Source organism: Entamoeba invadens (genome assembly GCF_000330505.1).
Source record: "Entamoeba invadens IP1 unplaced genomic scaffold scaff_1105074726515, whole genome shotgun sequence".
Classification (NCBI taxonomy): Eukaryota; Evosea; order Mastigamoebida; family Endamoebidae; genus Entamoeba; species Entamoeba invadens.
The window spans coordinates 1-20,772 of NW_004443543.1; the positions used below are offsets into that span (position 1 = coordinate 1).

General features: G+C 28.0%; 3 protein-coding genes across 3 annotated transcripts; 2 read left to right on the forward strand and 1 right to left on the reverse strand.

Moving 5' to 3' along the window:
• Nucleotides 1-694: 694 nt before the first annotated feature.
• On the forward strand, nucleotides 695-1,929 carry EIN_364350 (hypothetical protein; the record flags this gene model as incomplete). The annotated part of the gene is made up of 2 exons (XM_004258689.1): nucleotides 695-1,165; nucleotides 1,306-1,929. The coding sequence occupies 2 exons, from the start codon at nucleotides 695-697 to the stop codon at nucleotides 1,927-1,929; spliced, it is 1,095 nt and encodes a 364-aa protein (XP_004258737.1).
• Nucleotides 1,930-8,618: 6,689 nt separating this feature from the next.
• On the forward strand, nucleotides 8,619-11,677 carry EIN_364360 (hypothetical protein; the record flags this gene model as incomplete). The annotated part of the gene is made up of 2 exons (XM_004258690.1): nucleotides 8,619-11,561; nucleotides 11,609-11,677. The coding sequence occupies 2 exons, from the start codon at nucleotides 8,619-8,621 to the stop codon at nucleotides 11,675-11,677; spliced, it is 3,012 nt and encodes a 1,003-aa protein (XP_004258738.1).
• A 2,050-nt stretch (nucleotides 11,678-13,727) lies between these two features.
• EIN_364370 (hypothetical protein) lies at nucleotides 13,728-14,444 on the reverse strand (the record flags this gene model as incomplete). The annotated part of the gene is made up of 1 exon (XM_004258691.1): nucleotides 13,728-14,444. One exon carries the CDS (start codon nucleotides 14,442-14,444, stop codon nucleotides 13,728-13,730), a length of 717 nt encoding a protein of 238 aa, XP_004258739.1.
• Between the last annotated feature and the right edge of the window lie 6,328 nt (nucleotides 14,445-20,772).

Below are 20,772 nucleotides of genomic sequence, written 5' to 3' on the forward strand. Positions count from 1 at the left end.
AAAAACAAGCTAATAATTCAATTCTAAATTAGTTTGACTAATAAATATAATCAATAATATCAATGAAAATTAGTTATAATTTGTATTATTTTATAATAAATATAATCTAAAGTATAAATTAAATTTATAATGATTTTTTTATTAATTTAAATTATTTTTATATAATACAAAAATGTTTAAAAATTTTATTCATTGATCGTTTTTTATAGTAATATTATTATTTATTATATATATATATATATATATATATGTAAATCAATGTAATATTATAATATGTTAAATTATAACAATAAATTTCTATCGCAAACATTTTTATCGAATTAAAAAAACACAAACCTTATGCAAGAAGACGAGATTGTTGGCACATTTAAATGGAAGAAAGAAGGAGAAACACTAAAAAGTTCACGACACGTTAAAGCTTCGCCTGATCCGACTTACTCGTTTGATCCCAAAGGAAGTAATTTAACTGAAGTTGAGTGTTTTAGGTTGTTTTTTGTGAAAAGATAGCAAATAACTTTTGTTGTTTTCAAATAAAAAAAGCCAAAAACATAAGACTGATGATAACAAACTTCCTAAAACGAGCATCCTGAGGTACCTAGGAATTCTTCTCTACATGGGAGCTCACCATGATGTCATTAATCCAGTGGAAGAGCTTTAATCACTCGACCACGGAAAATCTATTTATAGAAATAGCATGCCTCATGACATGTTTAAATTTATTTCTTCACACATCGAAACTTACGATGTGGGCCAGCCAGATGATGTTTGTGATGATGCATCAGACACTTCAGATGATGGGGATGTCGAAGAGAAAGAGGAAGCTGACAAAGGACCAGAAGGAGAGTATTTCAACTGCGCAGAATATTCAGATCGAGATTTCAGAGATCTCTCTGAAGAGCAACTCAGGAAAGATGTCAGAATCAAAAGGGGCATCGTTGGTAGTGGAGTTGTTAAAGTCGTCCCTGCAATAACTCCAAATGCACACGACAGCTTTTCTAAAATTAGAGTGATTTTAGATAAGTTTATTTCTAACCTTGTCAACCAAACCTATTACAAACCTAGTAATAGTGTTTCGGTTGACGAACATTTGTGTTCTTATAAAGGGCATATGTGGGCTAAGGTGTTTATTAAGTCTAAGCCTAGACGTTATGGTATAAAGTTTTGGGTTTGTTCTGTTTTTACCAAATGAGTTTTATTTATGAAGTCAAAAATGACGGATAGTTATTATTGGTTTGACATGTATGATCAAATTTAATAATTTAATTATTTGTTTATTTGAGTTATTTATAGTTTTCTAACTTGTAGATGTGTGCTGACTGTGAGACAGGAATGACTCTAAACCTCCAATTGTACTGTGGTAAGTGTGGTGGTAAGGAGGACAATCAGGGCTTTAGAGTGGTCAGGGACATGGTGCTACCCATGTTATGCCGTGGTAACAAGTTTACCGTTGTGTGTGACAACTTCTTCTGTACGTTAAGGTTGTCACACTACCTTGCTTCATGTGGGTGCCAACTTTTGGGAACCACGAGGATCAATAGGAAAGAACTTCCTGACGAAGCCAAGACAATCAAAGGGAGAACTCCCGATACCACCATCTTTTTCTCGAAAGGAAAGTGTAGGCTCATCTCTTACTTCAACGAGAAAAAGAAGCTGGTATTGGTCTTGTCAACCTGCCACGAAAAGAATGAAATTGAAGTCGTCGAGCAGGATGTGTTCATTGGCAAAGAAAAAATGACAATACACAAACCCCAGCCCATCCTTGATTACAACCACAAAATGGGTGGGGTTGACACTGTGGATCAGATGACCAGGTATTATACGTGTAGACGTCGAACAAACAGGTGGAACATCTGGGCTTTATATGATATGATTGATATAGCTGCCTTAAACGCGTATAAAACGTACTCAAATTACCACCCTTGCAAATGAGTGGATTTTTTGAACAATCTTTCTGGTGCTTTAATGAAAATGAAATGATTTTTCTATTTTGTTTGGTTTTTTATAAAATAGGAACTGTTTATTTCATTCAATACGTGCTTTTTTATTGAACCTCGAAAAAAATTATCGTGAAATAAAATAAAAATAGGGATCATTATATCTTTTTTTTCTTTTTTACTTATGGATAAGTTTTTAAAAACTTGTGTTATAACAACATCGTGATGTCGTTACTCAACACCATAAACAACCGTTGGTAAAGTATATGCATAAGTATTATGGTTATAATGGTGTTATAATGGTGTTTGTTGATAATTCTATCAAATTGTAAATTTATTATTACAAAACTATTATTTATTAAATTTCCATTTTTATAAATAATATTTTTTATTATATTATATAGTTCAAAATATTTTTTTATTATTTGTTAAGTTTTTTGGCTATTTGTTTTTTTGTTTATAATTTGTATTATCCCTTTATTTTTAATTTAAATTATTTGTTTGTTGCCCAAAAATGCATAATTTAAAAATGCATAAACAGTGGCTGCAAAATAAGCATTTGATTACCAAATACAATAACATTTATATGATAATGATAATATCAAATCAATTTTGCCCTTTGTTTTTGTTTGAAAATGATAAAAAAAACAAAATAACAAATAATGAATTCATATCTTGCTTCTTTGACAGTGGCACGACTTAAAACTCAATGGGTGACCATAAAACCTCATGGTGATCAAAGTTTATACAAACGCGACTATATTGACTGTTTAAGTCATTTTCGAGAATTTTTCTCGATTTTTCGATTTTTGATACTTTTGAAAATGTATTTTAGTTATTTTTTGTTTATTTTATACTTATGTTCTCTAAGATTTATTTTTCAAAGTCGGAACAAACAAAAGTGTCTTTTTATCTTATCTTATTTCTTTTACAAAAAAATAGTAAAACCCAATTTTTAAAATTATTGTATTTTTCAAAGTTTACAAAAAAATCTATTTAATTAATTTTTAATTGTTTTTTAGATCAATTGCATAATGAAATTTCAATACACCTCAAAGTCTGTTATTTATTTTCTTTTCTTTGTTATTTTATGATGTAATTAATTTTGAATATTCCAGACCAGTATGTTTTATGATGCAATTTGGTCTTTGTTATATTTTATAATAAATTTTATTATTGTAATAAGTTGTAGACATCTCAATAAATTTTTGATCTGACTTTTCCATTGAACTGTGACTTGTTTTTGAAAAGATCAAGCAAAAAAGTGAACCTTTGTTCATCCCCATATTAACAAAAGGTTCATTTTTTATTATAATTTATAACATTTTTCTATAAAAATATACTAGAGCCGTCGTTCCAGGGTGTCTAGCTTTTTTTGAAAAAATTAAAGAAAAAAAGGTCACATTTACATTACAATTGACTAAGATTTTTATTTTTTACAAATTTTGATTTTTTCCGTCCTCGAAGGGTTAATCAAGTGATCAGCACAAAATGATGTTTTATCCTGTTTTGTGATAATAATTAAGTTATTGTTATTATTTATTCTTCGTATAAAACCAATTATTAAGTTATAGTCAGTCGGGCTATATATTCAAGTGTTGTTATGTATCTTGGAATTACCAATTATGTTTTGTATTTATTAACACGATAAGTTTCGGAATCATCCCGTTTATATAGCCAAAATAATTAAAATATGATTATAAACACTTTCAGATTCTTATAAAAAAATGTGTTTTTTTAAATGACACATATTGTTAATTTTTTTGTTGTGAATTATTTTTTAAGTAAAAGTTTTATTCTCATTATATTACCACTTATAACGTGGGTTTAAAGATTAAGTATCATTTTAATACAATCATATGGATTGGAGTTATAATATGTCATGTTTATTTTGTTTTAAAAAGATGTGTTTGAAAAAAAAACATATCTCATCATTTTTATTGTTTTTCTAATAAATTATTAGCCCATTATTACTATTGAAATGATGTTTGGTTTAAAAATACGTTTGATGTTTTGTTGTTTCTTGATTTTTCTTGAATAGATTTATGAAAAAGAAAATTCAAAAAGATGGTTCTACAAGTTAATAATAAGTTTTATATGTCAAAACAAAGATTCAATCGCTTAAAGAAATTTCATCTAAAAAATAATGAGTTTTTTTTCTCTTTTTCTTGTAACAATTTATATGTTTTTTTTTTGTTTTTTAAATTGTTATATGGGCTAGTGCAAATATGTCGCAGTTTTTAAATATTAAAATATTTACAAATCAGGGTTTAATTCTACTCCGGTTTAATTTTATAAAAATGGTTGTGATATTAATATAACATTTTTGATAAATATAGAAATTAAATATACAGTGGCAATATTTAAGTACTTAATTTGGAATAAACCCACTTAAGTGAGTAAATATTTGGTTTTATTTTTGGAAATAACAAAAAATTAAAAAAAACTGAAATTATGTTATAAGACAAAAATATTTTAAAAATTACAAATTATTTTTTATTAAAAATAACATTTTAATACCATTTTAATAACAAACAAACAAAAAAGAAAAAATAGTTAATTTAAATTTATTCCATGACATTTGCAAAACTTGGGCTATATGTTGATTTGTTTTGGTGAAGACTTTATGATTTTTTAAGTCCTTTTCAAGTTTAAACACTGTTTTTATGCTTTGAGTGGAAAACTTGTCGAATCCAGAATCCATTTGGTATTTGACCAAAAAGTGTACGATTTTTACATTTTTGTGTAAAAAACGACATTTTACGATTTACACAAAATGTAACTTATTTTTTGTTCCAAATGTTTCTTTAAAACAGTTTTCAACAAAAGATCAAAATTTTAATTTAAAAATGCCGACTTTGAAGTTTATTAAATTAAAAAATAATAATTTCGATTTCAATCCAAAAAACACAATTCTTCGTATTATCCCGTTTTTTCACCAATTTTTTTAAATGTTATTTATTTGTTATTGTTAATGTTTGAATTCTCGTTTATTTTAATTCATTTGTTTATGTTTTTTATCTTTCAATCATTTTTTTGAACTATAACAACAACTTTAATGAAATATTTTTAAATGTTATTTGTTAAAAACCAAATGTTGAAATAATGTGCACAAAAAAGACCACAGATTCAATCCGGCTTTTATTTTCAAGCCAGTCTGTTGTGCTCGTCATTGATTTTTTTCATTTTTAAACATTTTTGAGCTTCTTTTTGTCAAAAGAAAATACTTTTCGAAACGAATTTTGTAAAAAACAAAAGCTATATTTTAAGTTTATTTCAATTAAAATAAAAAACCATTTCAAATATTTTTTTTCTTTTCAAACAAAGTTGACTTTTTTCTCAAAAAACAAGAAAAAGACCCAATCAAACCCATTTTCCAATTTATAAAGGGTGGTACTTAAGTTTTTTCTATTTTGGCTTAAAGTTCAACCAAAGTTTCACAAAATTTACTCACTTAAGTGGGTTTATTCCAAATTAAATGGGTTTATACCACTACTGTAATAAAGTATTGGAGAATTAATCTTTATTAAAATAACGTTTTCATTTTTGTATATAGTTAATGATAATAAAATTAATTAATAAAAATAATATTTTTATTTCTGTGCTATTTTTTTATTGGATACAAAGTAATTTGAACAATCATAACAAAAAACAATGATAAATCAAATCGATACACAACAGTAATAACAACCCACATTACTTCTTCCCTCGTATTTTCCAACACTTGTTCTACACGTTTTCAAAGTTGGATACTTTGTTAGATGATAACTTGACTTTTTTCTTTGAATGGAGTTTTCGAAATCGAGTCTTTCTTCAATTGGTTTGAATAATTTAATTGAGTATTTATTGTATATTTTTATATCTTCATTTTTATATGTTGTAGTATTTTTTCGTTCTTCATTTGAAACTTTTTCGTAAATTACTATCCCACATTTTATTGCTCCTTCGGCCAATCTGTCGTAATTACTAACTTTGAGCAGAACATTCATTTTTACAAGTTGTTGAAACAAAGCTATTAACCACCATTCTCTTTCTGTTTGTCGACCATGAACTTGATAAGCATTTAGAGCACATATATCAATCATGTTGAATAAAAGTGCAATTGGCCATCTCCGAGTGCCTCTTTTGCATGTAAAATGTCTAACCATGCTATCAATGTGTCGACTCCCTTATTCCTTTGTTGTAACTTTGTTGGATATAAAATGTTCCATTTTTCTTATCAAACTTCATGTCGTTTTCTCTTGTTGTCAAAAAAATTACCGATTTTGATCTTTTATCGAAATAGTTTAACATGAATATTGGAAATGGTAGTTTTAGTTACTCTGGATATTCAATTTGATCAAGTTCGATCGATATAAAACTTTTATGGCATTTTTTGTTTGAATTGTTTTGGAACAAAAGAACGATTAGCACGACAAGTACCAACAACATCAATACTTTTTTTCAATTTTCTTGCAAAATTAAAAGAAGTGAATAAATTATCCACAAACAAACAAAATTTATTATTTGTAAATTTAGAAACGAGTTTTGTTACAATATTTTCGATGTAAAATTCTACAGTTTCACCTCCAATTTTTCCCAAAAATGGTATTATGTTTATAACCATTCCAGTTCCATTGTCAACAACCATACACAATTTTATACCATATTTCCTGAGCTTTGAAGGTATGTATTGCCTGAATCTACAATGTCCAAAATATTTAACCAATTGCTCATTGATGCACAGATTACCACTTATTGTATTTTCGACATAATCATTGGTCAAAATTTCCACAAACATGTCAAATAGTACTTGTATTTTATAATAATTACTCAAGTCTTCGAATTTGTTTTTATGTAGGATTTCACTTAATTCGTCCGTGTCTATATTTATACGGTAAATTTCATCATCTTCACTTGTATCTTCAGTTTTATCATTGCTCTCATTATCACCATTTTCAATTATATCGTCATTTATTGAATTGTTTTCACAAAAATAGTCAAATTGAGTGGTAGGAAACGTTATTGCATCGAATTGTTGAGGTGTGAAATAATTCGGTTCTTTTTCTTGTTGGTCATAAAATGAAGAAGTGTGTTAATAAAAATTGGGTATTTTGTTTTTTATTTCGATTACTTCTTTGTTTTTTTGTTTGTTTTATCTTTTTGTCTCTTTTTATTTACAATTTCAATTTCATGTTCTACTTTCATAGCTGCATCTTTGTCAAATCTAAGTGACCTTATAATGTTTGACTTTTTCTTGACTCATGACTGATCTATATAAAACGTTGCCAAATCTACCATACATATAATCAAAGCTATTTTGTTGTCATTTGCTACACATTGAAAATAACAAGAAACCAAGAATACCATCAAATTATCGATTTTCAGAATAGACCAGTTGTTGGGAAATAACAATTTACCACAGTTGTTGGTATTATCTATGTTCATCTGCTTCATGTTTCTGTTAAAATATGTTTCAAAGCAATCTTTGTGAATCATCACAACTATGGTTTAGGAAGGAGAAAAGTATTCAATCAAAGGGATATTCACAGCAACGACAGTGTATAATTTCCACGAAATTTTATTATTGTCTTTTCCTTGTTGTTATTTTATTGATGTTATCATTGAATTTTTGTTTTCTTTCATTTTTTATCTTTGAACTAGAAAAACATTTGTAATATCACAAGTTACTAATGCATATTTAATTTAAAATTTGGTTTTTGAATGAAAATGATATATGTAGATCACAACCGCCTCCCCGACACATAAAATTTAAAACCATTTTTTTTAAATACAAATAATGGTATAAACGACCATCCTCAGGATAATTAAATAATTGGGTTTAATTCATTCAAAAATAATTAAAACCGAAATAAGTAAAAATAATAAAAACAGCACTTTTGAGTTTTATAATCATAGTCTTATTATTTGTTTAAATTCGTGTAAAATGATTGGGTTTTATTTGAATTAATTAGAATAATTGTTTTTAATTGGAAAAGGAATAATTTTGTATTTGGAACTATTTTTCAGTACTATAATATAATAAATTATTTAATATTAAAATAATAAATAACTAAAAAGAACAATATAAACTTTGTTTTTTATTTGTTTTTTTTGTATTGAAACACACTTGTTTCACCACCACCTTAACAAAAATATAGTATTTGCCGCGAGTGTTTTTTAAAGGAAATCCACCTTTGAGCTACTGTTTGTGCGTCCCCATGTCACCCACTTTCCTTGTCCGTACTGTGTGGACATGGATGTGGTTCCCTTTTCAAACAAGGACTTCATTGGGGTCTGCTCTAAGAAGGACATTGAAAGTGTGTGGAACGGGTGCACAAACAGACTGTTTGAGTGCGGCCTTCAGAGGTTTGTTTTCTGGTTTGTTTCACTCGGTTTTCACTAACTCGAGGTGAATTATCGAGACATTTTTAATTCGGGAATTCGACCAAATATTATCCCAAGTTTCCATTTACTATAATTTTAATTGAAATTTTATTAAAATAGTTAATAAATTCTTTATTTAGACGAGGTGAAAAAGCCTGCCCTGATTATACTGCATTTACAAATCATTTAAAAACTGTTATAATAAATTTAAATGATATTACCAATACAAAATCATTTATATAAAATTTTATTTAATTAAAAATGTTGAATTTCAAAACAACAAATATAACCAACTTAAACAAACTTTAAAAATTAATAATGAGCAAACTCGACATATATTCTTTTCAAATAGTCTCACAGTATTTCTATTTTGAAAGTGATTTCATCAACTCTGTGTTAATCAACAAGAAATACCGATTATTACTTGATCGTTTCCGTTATAATCCGATATCTGTTTCTGATATAAAGATTTTTCCTTTCATAGAGACGCAGCACTTATATACCAAAAACGACATGATAATACCTGATATTCACCGCCTTGTTGTGTGGTACCCCGTCTCTTTGCAAGAGTCCAAAACACTGTTTAGTGAATATGATGTGGTATTCAAAAATGTCAGTTTGTCAAAAAAAGACGCTAAAAACAATGATGTTACTTTAAATATCCCACAATGTGTTAATACGCTTGGCTTTGAATTTGATTCCCATTTACAAGTTGAGACATTTGTAGTGCCTGATCACATCAAAAATCTAACAGAACAGCTGTTTTCTTACAATCAGCAACTCCAGGAAGTGACACTGTCAAAATGCATCAGACGATTGCCAAATCAGTGTTTTTACAATTGTGTCCATTTGTCCAAAATTGATATTCCAGAGTGTCTTTGTGTGATAGAAGATGAGGTGTTTTACAAGTGTGGATTTGTGTCATTCACATTTCCAAAAAGCGTCAATTTCATTGGAAAATCACTTTTTGGATACAACACCAAATTGGAGGAAGTCGTATTTCTCAACGATTTGACATACATCCCAAATTTCACATTTTCAAATTGTCACAAGTTGACAAAAGTTGTTCTTCCCACCACTTTGGTGTTGATAGAATCGAAAGCTTTTGATTGTTGTGAGAATTTGGAGACTTTGGATAACACGGAGGGTGTCTTGTATGTCGAAAATGAATCATTTGTTAACTGCAAAAGTTTGAAAAGTTTGGCATTTCCAAATCTCTGTAAAAATGCGCCAGGCACTTTTGAAAAGATGGCAAATTTGACGCAACTTGTTCTTCCAACAATTAACGGGAAATTGCGATATAAAATTACAAGTGAGGAGGTTCAAATTGTCAGTAAATTTTACAGTGACTTTGACGTCATTTCAAATGGCATTTTCAATGAAAATGAACAACAAGTGTTTGATACAGATAATGCAAAAACGCTGTCAACAATAGCAGAAATCAACATTCCAAACACCGCCACGTATATTTTACCAAACAACTACACAAAAATATCTAAATTGAATGTAGCAAAAGAAAATGCCATCACCACATTTTACTTTGGTGAAGACGTCGAGAAAGTTGTTCAAATCGATTTTAATGATATGAAATGTTTGACGACTGTAGTGATGTCACCGCATGTCACTGAACTTCCCGAGTATTTATTTAGCAACTGCAAAAGACTTGAATACATCAACAAGACAGAACAGGTGACTCAAATTGGCGATTTGTGTTTTTCAAATTGTTGTTTCCTCAAAGAACTTGTATTGAACGAGAAGTGTGTGATTGGGATGTACTGCTTTGAACAGTGCACGTCTCTCACCAAATTGGTGATACCAAACACAAACAAAAATGTTGATTATTTAATTTCATCTGAAGACGAGCACATCCTGAGCAGTCTTGGGTATGTCTGCCACAACATTTACTTTGAATTCACATGTGGAGACGCGTTTGAGACGCTTGAGTATGTCAACCCAAATATGATCAACACGTTTGCTGGAGGAAGGTTCCGTGCAAATGATGTCGACAGTGTAGTTGTTCCTGATTATGTCACTACAATTGAAGAAAGCTTTTTTGATTGGAGTGGGTTGGATTGTATTAATTTGGGTGCTGTGTGTGAATGCAAGTCCACATTTGACTCATATCTCAGTGAAGTGACGATCCCGACAACATGCACAAAACTGTGTGATAATATGTTTGAAAACTGCACGTCTCTCACTCGTGTTGATTTGTGTGGGAAACAACAGTTTGATGGGTTTGTGAGTGTGGAAGAGAAGAAATTGTTACACCACTTGGGGATCAAATGCAGCAACTTGATCTTTAACAATCGGCATTTCAAAGCAATTCATTACATCCCAAGTGGATTCCAAAAGGTCGATTTGTTTGAGGAAGACAACACAACAAGTCGACTATTAAAAGAACTTGCATTTCCAAATGATGTGTTGTACATCAAAGAAATGTGTTGTATGAATTTCAATCACCTCAGCAGTGTGACACTTTCTACAGCACTGTTGGAAATCCAACAATACGCGTTTTTGCGGTGTTATTCCCTCCAAAATGTTGAACTCCCAAAATCACTGAAATTGATTGGGAAAGAGGCGTTTGAATATTGTGTGTCACTGACTACCATTGTGATCCCAAATTCAGTCACTTGTGTTGGAGAAAAGGCGTTCAACAACTGCAACCGTCTTGTTGAAGTGAGTGCACCAAACTCGATCTATTCCAACAGTGGTGTTTTTAAGAAGTGTCATTCACTCACAAAAGTTGTTATTACAAACCAGTTAAATACGTGTGACACATACAATAACACTTTTTCATGTTGTGAGTCGCTTTCAAAAATCGTCATCCCTAAAAGTGTCACAACACTCACAGAAAAGTCGTTTTATAGAATGACGTCCCTGAAAGACGTGGTGATTCCTGGCAACGTGCTTTCACTTGGCAACAGTGCTTTCAGAGATTGTTATTCACTTACCACCGTTGTATTTGGCAAGCACGTCGAAACAATCGGGACACACTGTTTCTCAAACTGTGTTAATTTGGAACAAATTAACTTGCCAAAGTCTCTCAAATCAATCAAGAAATGTGCATTTGAAAACTGCAAAAAACTGAAAACCCTAAAATTTGCAGGGCGTATTCCTCAAATCGAGAAATGTGTTTTTGAAAAATGTGAAAATGTAAGGGAAATCAGTACAAATGGAATTATCACAAAAATTGTCGACTTTCCAGTCACTTTCAAAGTCTCGGAAAACTTCAGAAAGAATGGCATTGGTTGTAAAAATGTAGTTTTTACACAGAAAGATCTCAAAAAGTAAACTTTTTCATAAATAAGTCAGAATTATTGATTTATATAAAAGTATTTGCTAAAATTGAGCTTCGAGTCAATATTATATTTTTATAATTTACTATAATTTATAACATTTTACTCATTATTTCTACTATGGCTGATGTTGTCAAGAAATAAAAAATCATTTTTAGTAAAAAAAGTCGCATTGTTATTAAAATTGATAAAAATATTATAGTTAAAAATATTATAAATTATAATTCAATTTATAACTTGAAGAGTTTACACCGTAAATAACAGTTAACAAAAATCATTCGTTCAATGTTAACTAAAAATCAGGAAATCTGTGGTTTATTAAATAATTTACCTGTTTATTATAATTATATTATGTAAATAACATAACATAAACTAAAAAAAGAAAATCATTAAAAATTGAATAAATATCCACGGTCTCCAGTTTTAGGGGGACCGAACACAAAGGTTTGGGGTTTATTTTCTCAAAATCGTCGAGAAAACAAAAGAAAAATAAAAACAAGAGACAAAAGATAAATAATAATTTTTATGATTTTCTTTTTCATAACACAGTTTTTTTTGGTGTAGTAAAAAAGTGAGCAAAGCAAAATATCGATTCTCTGATAACATAATATTGAGAAAAAAATGTTATCTGTATAAAAACTAAAAATAAAAAAACAACAAAAATGATGAAGGGAATCAGGGTAGTGTTGAAAAAATGGAATCTAAACATTTATTATAATAAGATCATTCGACTTAAAATTTGAGGAAAAGCACAACAAATTTAATTTGTGAATAAAGTTGAAACAAAGATAGTTTAAAAATATTAAAATAAATGGAATTGATTACTATAACTTTTATTGTTTTATTGTGTAAATTGTTATAAGTTCATTTTATTTAACACAAATCGAAATTAATATTATTGATTAACATATTATAATTATTATAATTTTAAAAACAATTCAAACCAAACCCACCATAAACACAATTCAATTACTTTTTATTATTTTTTCATTTTTTTGAATTGAATTACCAATGATTTTCAAAGATTATGGGTTTATATATTATTTAACTATAATAAAACAATAAAAGTATTAGACTATGATTAATCGAATTATATTATTTTATTAGATAATAAAGTCCAAATCATATTAATTTAAATAAAAATGTGTATTTGTTAATCCAAAAATGCATTTATTGTTACATTTCAACTTTATTGAAACAAACAATTACCATTTTTTGTGTATTGTGTGGCATTGATTGGTAATTGATTATTTCCAATTTTGTATTAAAAAATACCCTCTTGTTTTATATCTTATTGAACTTGAAAAACAAAACAATTGTTCAATCATGAAATAACTATATTTTACTTTATTAAGAAATTACATAAAATGCGCTCACATAATGTCATTATTTTCGTAAAACATTTTTTAGAAAAATAATTGTATAAATTATTTCCCAAAAATGTATGATAGATGGTTTTTTCTTTACAATTCACAAGACAATATGAACATTACTGACTTTATGGGACAAAAAACAAAAACAACATCTCAAAAATGTAATAATTATAAAAAAGAGTTTAATTTACCAAAGATTATTTTTAAAAAAGCACATTTATTTCTAATTGTGATGTTGTGACAAAACTAAATATTATTCACCATATTATGTCTGTATTAGAATCATAGATTGTTTCTCATTTGTAATTGATCAAATCCCAAAATATAAGTATAATCATGGCCAAATCAAACATAATATTGTATAGTATATTTACTAAAAAATATATTATTAAATTTCACTTTAAAAAATGATAATTTTTTATAGGTTTTGTCCATTCTCTCGTTTTTCTTATTGAAAAATGTAAATTTTTTTAATTATTTACCAAATTATCATTTTGCCTCAAAATGCTTGTTATTTTGCCATTTCTTTTATTCTTTTACAATTTTCCATAATCTTTGTTCTCTTTTTTTCTTGTTTTCCCCGAAAAAATAGAGAAAAAAAGTAATTATAATCAATTTCTTACTAATAATTATTAAGAAATAAACCAAGTTTTATCGAATTTTGGAAAACCTAAGTGTTCGACCTCCCCCCATTTCTGGAGACCGTGAAATATCCCAATAAAGACGAAAATTTTGAAAAAAAATTATAATTTTAGGAATTAATCAGTCTGTTCAATTTTCTTTTCATCTTTTTCTTTATCAGTTTTTACTTCGGTGGCAACGCTTTGGGCCTCTTCTTCTTGTCTTTTACATTCTCTCACAGCGGCCTTTTTTATTTTGAGAATAGCTTTTCTTTCAATTTTATAGTTCCTTCTTCTTTGTTTGTCTGTCATGTCCGACATCCGAGCTGTTCTCTTTTTCAAGTTTTCAATTCGTGCATTCAAATTGTCTAATTCTTCTGAAGGTTTCAAAAAAGTTAAGCTTTTAGTGAGTCCCATTTTCATTGATAAATTTGAAATATTCATTTCATCGATCGTTTTCTTCTCGACAGTGATTTCTTGATCATTCAATTTCGTCTTGTTCAGACTATTTACAGCTCTATTTACCGCTTCATCTGAATCCAAATTTATTAACGCGCAACTCTTAGGTTTACCTTTCTTGTTAGTTGGTATCGAAACTTTTAGAACTTTCCCAACAGTCATAAAAAGTTGCTCTAACTGTTCTTTTGTGACATTTTTATCCAAGTTGCTCACACAGACTAAAATGGTCTTTTTTTCTTTCTTAGATGGCGCAATTACTCCTTCTTTAGTGATCGATTCTTTCGGCATGACTGAAGGGGGCACTTTCGAACCAACTGTGTCCTCTTCATTGTGTGTTTGTTTTGGTACAACCTTTTTACTTGATTTTTTATTATTTCCTTTTGTACGTCTGCCCATTTTTGTTTGATATTTTTGAGTTGACCTTATTGAAATCGACAATTATTATTAGTTTTATCGTATTATATTTATACTATTTTTTACTAAAAATATTATAAATAAAATTAGGGTGATATTTTTTTTACTTTAATAAATTTAACTAATTGTTTTTATTATTAAATTACTAGGATATACCCGTCATAGTGCGACGGGATACTTGATATTATAAATTATATTAAATTTTTTTATATTAAAAAAAAGTATTTAATAATATAATTAAAATATTAAAATATATTAAAATATTATAATATTAAATTATAATATATTTGATTTATAATTTGTATATAAACAATAATTAATATTTCATTGGTATAAATTTTTGATTTTGATAAATTTGATTTATTTAACATTACTTTCAAAACTTCTGGATTTTTACAACGTGATAAAGCAATGTAAAGTCGTTTATAAGAAAACACATGGTACCTAAGATCAATACTAATACTGTCAAAACCTTGATTATGTAATTTGTTATAGTTATTGCAAAAGCCTGTATGAGAGGAAATTGTTTTCAATAAAATTTTATATAACATTGTTTCACATCATTGACGCTTGTATCCATTTGGGGGATGGGATAAATACGTTTAGATTCTTTAAGTCAATTTTTGGAATAAAGTTATTCCAAAAATTTTTAAATTTTTAAACGGGTTCCATTACAAAAAAAACAATTTAAATTTAAGTTACTTGACATCATTACAACAAGTTTTTTTTAATTTTAGATTATGAGGAAACATCCCAGGAGGATCCAAACTGTTTAAAAATTTTGTAGGAGTATTTTGTATTTTATCCGATTCTTCTTGGTCAACCTAACCAATACTTTCAAATATTTTCGGTTCACCTTGTATTTTGGTTATTATACATTCATTTGGTACAGCTGCATCTTTATTTTTTCCAACCAAAATTGCTCGAGAGCACATTATACAAATATTCCAAATTATTAAAAAAATGACTCTACAACATCATAACGTATTAAATTGTCTGAAATATCAACAATTTTAGAATTTGAAGTTCCTATATTTTTTTGTCCTGTTGTTCTCTATAATTATTAAGAAACCAATTATTAAAAGTATTATATTATATCCTCACTTCTCATGTTTGTTGAAAGGTAATACACTTTGAACAATTTCCAAAGAAAACTATTTTCACATATTTGTGGATAAATTCGTTTTTAGTACCATTTGTAATAACAGTAAGTATTTGTTTGAAATCCCCAACGACCACAAATCTGCCACCAAAAGGAATTCGTGAAATGTTTCGATCTGGGTACGTAACAAAGGGAATTTGTCTTATTAGTGTGTTAATACATCTCAATATCTCTTTGTGTACCATTTATATTTCGTCAATTAAAATAACATCTGTCACTTTTAGAAATAAAGCTTCAACAGAAACTGGCGCAATAAGTCTTTTCGAGTCTTCATATATATATATGAAAATGTGGTTTATAATTCGTTTGAGTATTTTAATGTATTTTTATCCTTGTGATTTAAATAAAATTAATAATTGAATGATAACAAAAATCACTAAAAATATCAAATTATTGTTATTTTTAACTATCTCTGAGTGTTTCATTACTTGTAGCAATTTGCTTAGTCGACGAACGTTTGTGATGAGCGTTTTGTCGCCATTTGAAGTGACATTTCATCAACTTGATTTACGCAAATTTATTTGGTGTTTTATCAAAAATATACATACTTAAAATTAAAGAGAATAATACATCTGTTTTTAATTTTTAACAATTTAAATTGACTTCGAAAACCGTCACTACAATTAAGTATCTTAATCATAATATTCAACGTTAAATATATTACTCAATTTGATATTGACTTAACACCTAAAAGTCTTAAAAAAAGAAAAAGAAAAACATTTTTAAAAATGTTTTTATTTAATTTTTCAATTTGAATTTAAAGTTCCAGTTTACTCTAAAATGTCTACAATTGTCGACAAATAACATTTCAAATAACAAAAACACTCATTTAATTTTACAAACATTTTTAATCACTTTTTGCAAACCACGATAGAAAAACTGTGCGAATTATAATCCAAAAAAAATTCTGAATAAATTGAACATTTTATGGTTCTTTTTCGACAAACACAATTCTTTAAGTTATTACTTGTTTAAAAAGAAACTTGCAATTGACATTATTTTCGGGATTTCTATTCATATTCGAAAGCATGAGGCCAGCCAAATAGTCTCCATTATGACTTGCCAATATATACTAAAAATTGTCGTTGTTGGGATGCAGAGCGATGGCAAAATCGTTCATTGAGGCGCTTGTCGGCTTCTGGTTCAATCTTGTCGAGTTGACAACCGGAAAAGTCGTTATTGATTTTGTAGATGTTCAGCAACCAAGACATAAAAACACTTTGGTACTGTTTTGCAACCGAAAACGGCTTTTTTCAGGATTCATCGATAAATCGAAAATAGAGTGCACAAACAAACTGTCGACGACTTTTGGGCAACCGTAAGATCCGCAAAAAGTACCACGGGAAACGTTGGTGAACGTGGCAACAAAGTTGCTGCAATGGCAGAACAACTGTTTCAAGTTATCAAAGAAAGAATGACATCGTTTGTAATTGGGAAGATAAAGACATTCGTTGTTCTCTCAGTCAGAGACAACCTCCTTTTTTAACCACTTGACGGATTTCTTGGCCTGGCTCCAGACAAGTACAAGCATCTATTTAATTTCAGTGAAGAGGCGCCAAGAAAGCAGGTTGCTGAAATGTATCAACAACACGCTGTCTGCGAGCAAAATTACATTAAGTTTACTAAAATGATAAAAAAACTTAACATTTTCCAACTCAACACAAACTAAAAAAACGAGAAATATATTTTATTAGTTTTATAACCCATTCTTTTTTATGTTTTGTTTTTTAAAATAATATAAAACAAAAAAGAACATATAATATTTAGTAAAATTTTTTTATATAAAAATCGTATATTTTATAATTGTATATAAATACTTAATAAATATAGTTTATATATATGTATATTTAACTATTTGATAAACAACTTTCTATATTCTATCTTTCGTTTTTTGTTGGGCAAAAATATAATTTTGGTTATTTTTTCAAGGATTCAAAAAACAAAAATAAATCTAACGTCTTAAAAATACAATTTTGAAATTAAATGAAATGAACTTTCAACAACATTTTTAATTATTCAAAAAATAAAATTAAATTAATATTATACTATTTTTAATTCTATTCACAAGATTAAACAATTTAAAGATAAAATTTATAAAATTAAAAATGATATTAAAACACATACAGTATGGACACTCTGCCTTATGCGAAACTTTACCTTATGTAAGGATTTTATTATTTAATTTTAATATAACAAAACCATTTAAATAGTTAAAACGATTCAATTCTAAAAATACCAGACACTCTGCCTTATGCAAAAAGCTATTTTGAGGTAGTTTTTGGATAATTTTGAACAAGAAAACCAGAACTTTAAATTAAATAAATTAATGTTTAAAGTCTCTACACCACAACTTTAGCCAACGTAAAGAGAAATTCCCGATACCAGTTTGTATATTCTTTGTTTTGTAAAATGGTATATGATACTTACTACCAGCTTGTCTCGTCGCCAAAGGAAATACAATTACGCAAAAATATGTCAATGACACAAACGATGTCAACAAACTCTCGTTGGACAGCGTTTACTGGTACGTGAGTTTCTCATTTAGGCTGGTGTCCAAAACATTGAAATAAGATGGGTTGTCATTGATTATCGTTTTAAAACGACCACACTCTTACGATGCTCATTGATCTTTATGTTGATTGAATAATTTAAACAATTTCCATATCAATTTAGTTGTAAAATTATATAAAATAGCATATGTTTTTCTATTCAACTGTTATAAACATGATAGTTATCACAACATATCAAATATAATAAACACAAATAATATTCTTTATTAAAATTTAATTTATTGTAAATTATATGTGGTTATATTTGACTAACAATAATAAAATTGAAATTATTCGTTTTTTCAAATTTATTTTGTGTTATTTTTACCAATTTTTGGAATAATCCAAATTTTTTTTTATATTATAAAATAACTATATATTATAACAGGTTCCTTGCATAAGGTAAAGTTCCACATAAGCTAAAGTGACCATACTGTACTTTTGATTTATTTCCAAATCTTAAGTTGTTGACAAACCTCAATGATGTTGATATAAAAATGCTATAAAAACACTGGACATTCTTTTTGATACATTAGAAGTGAGAGTTCGATATGTTGTAGCATCTCCAAGATTTAAAGGAAATTGCACCAATTATCTTGAAAACCATAGAGACAAAATTAATCGGGACGGGACTGTGTATGAACCACTTAAAACGAATTTAGATGTATTTTGTGAATTCGCAAATGACTTTGATTCTTATGTGATGAAAACAAAAACTGTCCCATTTGCTATGGTACAATATGAAATGGAAATAAAACAATTGAGTCAAATAAATAACTTGTATGAGCTTAAAAATAATATGAAACGTATAAAAAGCGATTTGCGTGTGGCAAAAAGTTCAAAAAGAAGTTTTTTCAATAGAAAACATGAAAAAATGTGGGATATTTCCGATGAATTGGATATACTTGATTATATTATTTTATTAAAAGAGGCTCTGAGTTACGTAAATTTGTTGGATTCATGTTGAGTATCCCTACAAGTTCCGCTGCTTGCGAATGTTGTTTTTCAATATTAAAAGGTATGCAATGCCAAATATTTAAGAGTCTGTACTTCGAGAAAGAATGATCGTTAAAGATGCTGATTTAAACAAAGAAATGAGTGTTTAGTTTTTTACTATTATAAATTTTATTTGTATTAAATATAAAATTATTAATTTAATGTAAATTATTTTATTGTGTTATTTATAAATTAAATTTAATGTCATAATATTATGTAATAATAATATAATTACCACAATGCAATATATGCCAACATTATATAACTACTGGCTTTCCCAACTAAAGAACTATTTATATGTGTGATTTTATATTTTTTGCCATGTGGTGTATATGAAAATCCATAGGGTTTTATTTTTAATAAACCTACTTTCTGTTTTTTTCAGATTCATCTAAATATTTGTCACGTCCTAAAGGAAACAGAAAACACGCTATAAAATAGCGTGTTTCTTTTTTAATCGATTCTCCAATTTTTTGAGGAACCCATCTCGTGCAATTTGTTTTCAGTCTTTGCCAAATATAAAATCTGAACCCGAAAAATATTTTTGTGGTGTTAATATAGTCGACGCTGTTAGTGGTGTTGGCTGCACGGATGAGCCAAGATGAGTTAATGGGGTTTAACACAAAGACGGAGTTGGCAGTCTGGACATCTCCGTTATTTTATTAATAGAATTATGAATCGAAAATCGAAATTTATATGCGACTTTTCTTTGGGGAAATTCCATGTTTGTGTTTTGTTTTTTCTTATAACTTTCCATATTTCTTTAAATATTCCCCATACATAACAAGAGTTTGGTGTAGTGTTCGAGGAAAGTTTATTGTAAGCAATATTCATTGTTATAACGAAAGGTAACATTTTTTTAATTTCCATCCAGTTATCATTTGTTAGTCTTCTGTTTTCATCTGTTGCGGTTATTGATTTTTCCATTTGAAGAGCCGTTTCCAATGATTTATAACACGAATTAAAAAGTGTTTTACAAAAAGTTGCCAAACAACAATATTTCTCTTTATTTTCTTCACATTTCTTTTTTAAAGTAATGGGTCTGGATGGTGATACTTGGTACGTTTTTGGTATTTTATTTATCTTTTTCAATGTTTCATTCAACTCTGGAATAGTTTTAATTAAATCAGAAAAAATAAGATTAATTCCATGAACAACACAGTTAAACTTTTCACCACAAATGTCATTTAATCCATTATTGTTAGCACAACCATCCGAAACGATGTAATTAACAGAATTCGTTATTCCATATTTGTTTAAAACGTTTTCTGTTTTGTTTTTAATGTTTTTTGATGTGTGTGTTTCACTAAAAACACTTACATCTAAGACATAATTTTTAGGAACAAAATTTTGGTCTATAAAATGTAAAGTTGTTGTATTGTAACTATTCCCAAATTTGGACATTATATCAGTTGAAACACATCCATAATTACCTTTAATAATATCTTTCATTTCTTTTACATAATCACACGTTTAATTATTATAAACTCTATTTAACAATGATGTTCGAAAGGTCGTTTGGCCACAAAGTTTTATCGTTGAATCTAATACATTTATTAATTAAAGTAAAAATGGGGTTGTTATTTGTCTTAAAAACATTACC